Genomic DNA, 10,223 nt, shown 5'->3' on the forward strand with positions numbered 1-10,223 from the left:
CATAATATTTTGCTCGATGCGCCCTCTTGTGGCCTCAGGAGAGAAGCCAAAAGTTTTTTTTCCCCCTAACTGAAATTATGCCTTTTAAATTGGAATATAATTCGAATTTTGATAATATTTAAGTAGAAAATTCGAATTTAGTTTTTCAGTCATTTTGACAGCCCTAACTCACAGCCTTTCACACTCTCCAGCACGGCTAGCTCTAATTTGTGTGCCACACAGTGGATTGTTATGATGTGGGGTATCCTCTGTTTCAGTCTCCCAGCTACTCCTGTTTTCTCACCTATCATCACTGCAGCACCATCAAAATTTGCACACACTACTTTCTTTTTCCATGTGTCTTCTCTAATAACCATGATGTTCACTGCCTCATCAATAGCCTCTAAAATACCTGCAGCATTTGCACTCTTGACTGGCTGACATTTATGTGGATATGTCTCCATTATCTCTCACATACTTGACATGAACCAACTCCTGTTCTATTACACCAGTGTCTGTACTGCCATCTGCAAGAATGGATGAGAACCTGCTTTCTTGAACTTCCTTTTCGATCTGGTCCCTTGAGGTTTGTGCTATTGCTTCAATAAACTCTCTGCAAGCGTGGTCATTGAGGTAAGTGGAACCAAGGTCTAGGCCATTTTCTTCTTGAAGTTTGCAAAGACTGCTAAATTTTGCCAATGGTAATTCACTTTTTGCAACATAGTATGCTGTTCTGAACAGTTTTTTCAGGACTTCTTGTTGTGCTTGATTTATTTTTAGTATATTTTTTGCAATTGGCGTTTGTTCTGGGAAAGATGCTGCAGACTGAGCACCAATGCATTTCTTGTGATGCAGGGATTTCTCATGGGGTCTTTCCTAAAATTACTGGTCCCAGTAACAAACGCGCTTGTCGAGTCAGAAATCGAGGGAAACTCACGACACACCTGGCAGAACATTATGTTATTTAGCTTGTCATGTTCCAGCCACAGAAATTCTTTTGTCCATGAAACCAAAAAGCTGCGCTTTCTTTTTGCCTCATAGTCTGATTTTTCAGAACTTTTCCGCTTTGTGGTAGTCTGCTTTTCTTTGGCTGTCCCTTCTTCACCCTGACCTGTCTTATTTGGCTCAGCAGAGCTAAAATACCTGCGTAAATCCATGCGCCTCTTATTTTCACACATAACGGTCAGCGATTTTCGAACTTCTCTCCACTGCGCAATCAATCTCTATCACATGTTTAAGCTTGCTGTGGGAGATTTCACTTGTCACGTTAGGATAGTAGGCTAATGACTGACTGGACAATGTCGAAGGAATTGGTGCGCAACAAATCCGTCACTGACCAATCCTGCCGCTCCCTATACACAGTTTGCGCGATCGCAAATTGGAAAGTGAAAGTAAAAATAAAAAGGCAAGCGCAAATTCAAATGCAATTTCAATACTCCACATATTGTTAGTGGCTCCCCGATGCCCGAAAATTACATACAACATAATTACCCAACTATATTTGTAAGAGAATGCAAAAGCATTGAAATATATTTTTCCTCCCCATAAAATGGGCGGAGATAGATTTTGGTAGCCCGACTTGAATACACAATAGCCCTGGGACGTCGGGCTAGCGATTTTGCAAGCCCTGCAACTTTAATCTCGCATTGTCTCGCATTGATAAAAAAGTACCCCATGCCCGCGGTAAAAATATACTGCTGGATCTTTAATGTTGTGGGCCTATTTTTTCTGCAGGAGGTCCTGTATCTTGTTCAGATGCATGGCATCAAGGATTCTTCCACATACCAACAGATAAAAAAAATCTAAACCTGACTGCCTCTGTTAGAAATCTTATAATAGGCCAAAACTCAAAGCTGTTATCTTGGCAAAAAGAGGTTGCAAAAAGTATTGAATAAAAGGTACTGTTAATTGCGTCCAACATGTATTAGAGAAAACTATTTATTTCATAATGAGATGTCCCCCATTTTAAATTCTTATACTTCAATGAAAGGTTACATTTTTTAAAATAAAAGATCAAAAGGATTAACAATGCAGATTTTTTGTCCCCCACAGGTTTATTTGTTCATATTTACCAAGGGTACCTTTTTTTTTTTTTTTACCATGACTGTACCAGGGATAATTTTACTCCATGCAAATTCAGTGGCATTTGATTTGCCTCAACCAGTAGGGCATAAACTGGTGTTGATTTTGGCTGCTCCTAAGCATATCCTTGCAGCTCTACACTATATTTTATCAGATCAATTTAATAATGTTATTCATGCAGCACCATATATTATACAGCCATAGTACAACACAGATCCAATCATAGCTTGAAATATCAGCAGTCCTGTTCCTTCTGTTCTCCGCTCTTTGCTAGCTATTGCCCTCGTCACATTCAAGGATTTTCTATATTTATCATTTTCTATATTTATCATTTATGTTTTTTCCCCCCCATGTATATTTACTATCAAACCAAATATTTAACTGTTTCCACTCATTCTAAGACTTTATCATATAATGTTAATTGTCTACTGTTCCACCTTTTTAAAGGCCGCCTGCATGCAAGAAAAGACTTGCAAAAAGTTCTTACTAGAACCAGGAAGTATGACCATATTAGCCCGGTTCTGTCAACACTGCACTGGCTACCTATTAAACATCGTATAGATTTTAAAATCTTGCTTATTACTTATAAAGCCCTGAATGGTTTAGCACCTCAGTATTTGAACGAGCTCTTGTTACATTATAGTCCTCCACGTCCGCCTGCGCTATTGTCATTTTGCATTATTGACACTATTTTCCTAATTAATGCTGTTCAGTTGCTTTGACACAATCTGTATTGTTAAAAGCGCTATATAAATAAAGGTGACTTGACTTGACTAATTCATGATGTTCTGGCATTTTCCTTTTATGGGTGTATAATATTCCAACAAATTAATTGACATTTTAAATCTCCAGTCTATAGTCTACTGTTCCACCTTTTTAAAGGCCGTCTGCATGCAAGAAAAGACTTGCAAAAAGTTCAACCCTTCTTCTATATGGCGCCATCACCCACATTGTCAAATATATCATTAATCATAACATTAAAAAGTAAAGGACCAATTACACATCCCTGTGGTATACCATCTTCTGCATAAAATGCAGGTGACTGACTTGAACCCATGTGCACTACAAATGTCCTTTAAAATAAAAATTGTAACAACCAATTATACATTTTACCTGTTACTTTCATTCTAGCAGCTTTTATTAACAATCCTTCTCTCCATGCCATACCATGTGCTCTTTCAAGTGTTTTTTCTTAATAAATTAGCTTTTTCTATTTTTTCAGGACAAGCCTGTAAATTTTCCATCGGTTTCACAGCCGCAAATATTTAGATCACCTCTCAAAAGAATAAAACAAAGGTATGTGAACAAAATGCCAGTTTTGGCCATTTGCGATCCATATTAAGCACTCGCAGCAATATTTCAATCATTAAACAGTGCGACAAAACGTTGTAAAAACACTTAAAGTGCCTTACAGTAATATTCTCTATATTAATGATGCACAGTTTACATAGGCAAGCAGATGAGGCCGGAATATTAACGCAATCCGCTTAATGGTTCAGTGTTTTCCTTCTAATGGTTTTCTATGGGAAATCATTTGACGTGAAACCTTGCACATTGCGTTCATATTCTGGCTTCATCTGCTTGCCTGTACAAAATATATTTAATCAATAAGGTGTTTACAGAATTTCACCTTTTATTATCTGTGTTTCACTACATTACTACTTAATGCTAACTGCATAAAAATAACTGGCGGTCAGTTCCTATTAGAGTGTGACGTCACGTGAAAACTATCAATACCTGGGAATAAGACACACAAGCCAGGTGTGTAGTACAAATATCTCATGAAAAAATCAAGGTAACACAGTTAACAGTCACAATATCCACATCGCTATGATCAGATGCTATGGTCAGTTTTGTCAGTACATTTATTTTGTTAATGAAAGGAAAACATGCAGCACATATTTACATATTAATCAAGTTTACACATGGCATTAAGATGTGTTTTCATTGTTCCAATCATAAGTAGATAAATCTAAAATCAGGTACAAATGTTTTGAGCTTGTCCACTTTTTGCATTTTTCGTCAAAAATGCATTTGGCCGGATTGCTTTCGTAGTGCAAACACTCATGTGGTCAAATGGAAGCATCTTTCCAGATAGGATATAAACTTTGCCAGCTGAAGTTGTATGTTTGGTTTGAAGATGAAAAATGTACAAAGTACAATGTTCTCCGCCAATCCTCACTTCTAACATGCATCCACAGCATTTGGTGTGGTTTTGCAGCTATCAGAGCAGATATGAAAGCTGCTGCTCACCTTATCTTTTTCCATTGTCAACTAACAGAGGACCGGAGGTTAAATCAAAACAGTGCGATAAATACTAGAGCAAAGAGAAAGATTATGAATGACTTATGAAGAGTGTGATCATCCTGGTTTATTGCCATCTACCTTTAAATCACACTGAGATTATATATTTTACTTGTAAATCACATTTGTCATGGTTTAGTTTTTAATACTGGTATAAATTGTTTCTAAACCCAGACATAAAATTCTGCCTTTTAGACAGAATCTCTTTCATTTGTATTTCCTTAATATTTCCAACGCATTATTAGACAACATGTATTTAAATATGTATTTCACCCAGAAACCAACTCTGAACTCCTCTGGCATTTACATTTTCTGTGCACTTTTGTGATTTTAGAAACCAGGGTAATGACAGGACTTTTATTTTGGTTTAGTGGTGTGACGTCATAAGACTGCGCTGCTCTTCCTCATCTCCTGTGATTCGACTGAAGAAAGGTTTGTGTTTTTTATGTTATTTAAAGTGTTTAAATCAATGCTGTTCAGGCAATTTTATAGTTTTTACAAGCGAGGTAAAAAAATTTTTATTAAATACAACAAATATAAACTAAACAGATAATAATAATAATAATGTAAACATGCATGCCTAAATTTGAAATGTCTGTATAATATGTTTTCTTTTATTAATTTTTAGTGCTAGTTTTGAGTATTTTTTGTTGTTGTTGTTCTTTTGTGTCTTATTAGGCCATTAACTAGCATTACATTAACTTACCAGTGCACTGACTACTGAGCTGATTGAGACCCAGAGATTTAGTTTGGATTTACTTTTTGGTTTTCTTAATTATTCTCATCTTAAACAGGACAAAGCATCCAAACACACAGAAAAACTCCTGCTGAATCATCTGAGATCCACGTGACGCTATTATAAAGATGGAGTTTATTAAAGAAGAGAGTGAAAACATGAAGATTGAAGAAACATTCAAACATGAAGATACTGAGGAACAAACAAAGATGGAGTTTATTAAAGAGGAGAGTGAAGACATAAGGATTGAGGAAGCATTCAGAGTCAAACAGGAAGATACCGAGGAACAAACAGGTTGGTTTTTATTCTCAAAGCTGAACTCACTCATTTGATCCTTATTAAAATGTCCAACTCTACAGAAATTAATGATATTGTTGAATAATGTCATATGAGCATCCTAAGTGAAGCTGCTTTATTTGACTTGGAACAGGTCCTCATGTTGAGATCACATGACCAGACAAATAATAACAAGTGTGTATATATATATATATATATACACTACACAACAAACATCTATATATACACACACACACACACACACATATATATATACATACTGTATATGTGTGTTTTCTATATGTTTTCTTTTTATTTTATGAAATATTAATCAACACAAATTTTTGCAAAAACATCTATAATGTTTTGCTTTATTTGCAAAAGTTTTTTGTTTATATCTAAAAATTCCAAATTCTGGGTTGATGATTATAATGATCTTAATTTCAGTGGGTATATACAGTATGCAGTCAGACGTGTGTTGTTTATTAAGAGTGTGCGGTGGCTTTAACATCTGCAGGTGTCGACTGACCAGTGCATGCAGATCTCGCTCTCTCTGAGCGGTCCGTCCACGCCTGGCTGCGCAGATGTTTTCCACTGACCCCTCATGTGTCCGCCGTCGAGAGGTCATAGGTCAGCTTTCTTCTTCAGACTATATGACACATGAAGGTTACATACTTCCCCTTTACTGCCCGCTGACATATTAGAGCAGGCAAGTGATTAAAGTTTTCAATCTAATTAATTACATGATGTGGTGATTAATTAATCAAATTAATTGCACATCAAATTTGGCTGAGAAATTACTCCCAAAAGATAAAGTCATTGGGCCTCATTCATGAAACATTCGTAAATATATAAAGAGTAAATTCTGAGTAATTTGCGTGTAAAACAGACCTTACCGAAAACTTTCCTCCGGATTCACAAACGCTTCGTAAACGTCCGATTTGACAGTTAAACATGTGTATGTTAATGAATTCCAATCATTGGTAAATAGGGTGCTCGTGCACGCTCATTCACAATAGGCTTGCCGCGATAGACGGTGCTAGACGGTGTTAAGCCGCAACACCGGTTACGTCACTTGCCCACCGCATCACCGACCCCCACCGTCGTTTAGATTTTTTTATAGTAATAAAAATAATTTAGTTCAGTAAAAGAACAGACACTACAATTAAAAACTGAACGCGGCTGCTCAATGCAGCATGCGGAACGACAGTCGCATCACAGATCAGATTTAATTTCTCCAGTGAGGAGAGTGAGTCGAGCTGACTGACAAGAAGAGTGAGGTGAGACAGACAAGATTGAACGCTTTGGTGGCACAGTGTTTTTCCAGCGGAGATGCTTTAGTTGCTATGGTATGGAATATTAACAGCGGCAACATATTAGCCTACTAATATGTAATTATTAAGAATTTGACTAAATATAAAAATGCAGTAATCAGTAATATTGACTTCATTGTTGTAGGCAGTCGTTGTACAAGCAGGATGGTTGGTCACTATTTGTCCCACCCGTCCTCTATTTACGGCTGGGTAAATAGTGACAGTGACGAGCGCTGCGTTTTAGTTATCAACTCAAAAAAAAAAATTTCTAAAAGAGGGCAAGGGCGAATTAACTTTGAATTTTCATGCACTGCCATTATAATTACGTGTCATCAGTTTGCCAAAAAGAACACGGAACGTTTTACGCACCATTTACACATGGTAAGGAGCAGGTGTACATTTCTTTCGTACCAACTAACATTTTGAAAATACGAACATTTTCATGAATTCGAAAGTTTACGTCAGAACAGCTTTACGAACGATTTACACAAAAATTTGTTCTGCTCGTGTTTCATGAATGAGGCCCATTGTGTAAAGCATCAAACAGACATTACAAAAAGTAGCTTCAGCAAGAAATATTTTGTTTGATAAAATGTATTACATATACTCTTTTGGACCATTTTTGGGTGGGTGAACTATACCTTTAATAATTTTTATTATTATTAATACTATGGAAATATGACTTTTTTTAAATGAAATAATACTCTAAATAATACACTAAAACTGCCAGTAGCTGGTGGTAAATGTCTTAATGATTAAGTCATCGAGTTATTATTCATTCATATGGTTGATTCATTCAGGAGTGAAGTAAATGGTTCTTTATGAATGGTCCATTGAATCATTAGGCTTGTTCGACCGTCATACACCGATCGGTCTGCGCGCAGTGGCGCTTCAAATCCAACACATTTGGGCCAATGGTTCAATGCGCCATATGATTCACCAATTCGTTCAAAATGTGCATTAAGAAATGAAATGCTGCTGTGTGTTGCTCGGAGATGAACGTTCATAATCGCATTCGATATTGATATTCGATATTCATTGCGATATTGCCTAGCTTGTCAGTTGTGGTTACTCCACTGCACACCTCGGATCACTTCCTCCTCACTCTTATCCTCAACATGGTTCCTGACACAACACATACCCCTCCACCTACGCTCACTCTCACCCTCCCGGCTATCTGCTATGGTTTCATATTCGCTTCCTTCCCCTGAACAGTTATCATCTCTTGATGTTAACAGTGCTACTGATACTTTCTGCTCCACTCTTACATCTTGTTTAGACACTTTAGACACCGTCTGCCCCTTGTCTTCCAGGCCAGCCCATACCATGCCCTTGTCCTCCTCCTCCCCCTTCTGCATCAACTCTAATAGCTGACAACTTTGCCACGTTTTTCATTAATAAAATTAAAAACATCAGTACACAATTTTCCACACCACAATCTGTCAAGCCCATTTTACCAGCAAACATACATTCGTTCACATCCTTCTCTTCACTCTCTGAGGCAGAAGTCTCCAAACTCATCCTTTCTAATCATCCTACTATTTGAGATCTAGCTACTGGGGTGCCTCAGGGCTCAGTTCTTGGACCACTTCTCTTCTCTGTCTACATGGCATCACTAGGTTCTGTCATTCAGAAACATGGCTTTTCATATCACTGCTATGCTGATGACACTCAACTCTGTCTCTCATTCCATCCTGATGATCCGACGATAGCTGCTCGCATCTCAGCTTGTCTAACAGACATTTCTTGCTGGATGAAGGACCATCACCTTCAACTCAACCTTGCCAAGACAGAACTGCTTGTGGTTCCAGCAAACCCATCGTTTCATCACAATTTCAACATCCAGTTAGGCTCATCAACCATAACTCCTTCAAAAACAGCTAGAAATCATTGAGTTATGATTGATGATCAGTTGACTTTCTCAGGCCACATTGCTAAAACTGCCCGGTCCTGTAGATTTGCGTTATTCAACATCAAGAAGATCAGGTCCTTTCTTTCAGAACATGCGTCACAACTTCTTGTTCAAGCTCTTGTTCTGTCCAGGCTGGACTATTGCAATGCTCTCTTGGCAGGCCTTCCAGCCAGTTCTATCAAACCTTTACAATTAATCCAGAACACGGCAGCAAGATTAATTTTTAATGAGCCAAAAAGAACGCACGTCACACCTCTATCAAGAATCAGCTAAAAACACATCTCTTCCATATTTATTTGACCCTCTAACTCTAGCACTCTTTATTCTAATTCTATTCTTAAAAAAAAAAAAAACACTTGTCCCTTTTAGACTTGCACTCTATTCATTTACTGCTTGTTTTCTTTATTAAAAAAAAAACTTAACACTAGCTTTTTAATCTTTTTGTATTCTATCTGTTTTCTTTTAATTTATTATACAATTAACAAAAGCAAAAAAGACCTCTAACACTAGCTTGCTATTTTTTTATTCTATCTGTTTTCTTTTTATTTATTATTATTTAAAAAACCTTTGCTACGTGTACTGCGTTAAGCTAACTGAGACTTGTTATAGCACTTGTATATCATTGCTCTTTTGTTGATTTTGATTGCTTCTACTGTCCTCATTTGTAAGTCGCTTTGGATAAAAGCGTCTGCTAAATGTCTAAATGTAAATGTAAAAAAAATTAACTAATTAATCACATTTTTTTCTGAAATTAATCGCTTAAATGAGGTCCTCTCATTGTTGCCTGAAGTCTATAATTATCTCTTTTGTCTTCTTGATGTTGAGAGACAGGTTGTTGTCTGCACACCACTCAGCAAGTCTACACACCTTATCTCTATAGGCAGCCTCACTGTCATTAGAGATAAGCCACACCACTTTTGTGTCATGAGCGAATTTGATTATTGTGTTAGTGAGGAAAACTGGTGTGCAATCGTGTGTAGAGGGAGTAGAAGAGGCTCAGCACACACCCTTGTGTGCTTCAGTGCTAAGGGTCAGGATTGAGGACACGTGTGTGCCCAGTCTCTCAGTCTGAGGAAGTCCTCGATTCACAGACACAGTTGGTTACTAAGGCCCTGGTCCAGCATCTTTGTGACCAGCCTGCTGGGGAAGATGGTGTTAAAAGCAGAGCTATAGTTAACAGAAAGCATACTTACGTATGTGCCCTTCTGCTGCAGGTGTTTCAGTGCAATGTAAAGAGCAGTGTTTTTTGCATCCTCTGTGGATCTATTTAACTTGTATGCATGTTGATGTGGGTCTTAAAGGGTTAGTTTGCCCAAAAATGAAAATTAGCCCATAAATTACTCACCCTCAAGTCATCCTAGGTGTATATGACTTTCTTCTTTCAGATGAATCCAGTCGGAGTTATATTAAAAATTGTATTTGATCTTTCAAGCTGTTTCATGGCACTCAGCAGGTGTTGCATGCAGCAGTCCAAAAGCAGTTAAATAAAAAGTGACCATCCATAAAAAAAGTGTCTCACACGGCTTCGGGGGGTGAACAAAGGCCTCCTGTAGCGAATCGATGCATTTTTGTAAGAAAAATATCCATATTCAAAACGTAATAATCACTTTAATCTAGCTTG

At 37.4% G+C, this 10,223-nt stretch overlaps 1 protein-coding gene across 1 annotated transcript in view; it reads left to right on the plus strand.

The window, feature by feature from the left end:
- Positions 1–5,310: 5,310 nt before the first annotated feature.
- LOC107718514 (gastrula zinc finger protein XlCGF7.1-like) overlaps positions 5,311–10,223 on the plus strand; it is a 7,210-nt gene continuing 2,297 nt past the window's right edge. The window contains exon 1 of the mRNA XM_016525617.1: positions 5,311–5,395. Within this exon, the coding sequence (XP_016381103.1) occupies positions 5,311–5,395 (85 nt within the window). The remainder of the gene's footprint in view (positions 5,396–10,223) is intronic.

This window comes from Sinocyclocheilus rhinocerous, unplaced genomic scaffold (assembly GCF_001515625.1).
Source record: "Sinocyclocheilus rhinocerous isolate Xijiao unplaced genomic scaffold, SAMN03320098_v1.1 scaffold723, whole genome shotgun sequence".
Lineage (NCBI taxonomy): Eukaryota > Metazoa > Chordata > Actinopteri > Cypriniformes > Cyprinidae > Sinocyclocheilus > Sinocyclocheilus rhinocerous.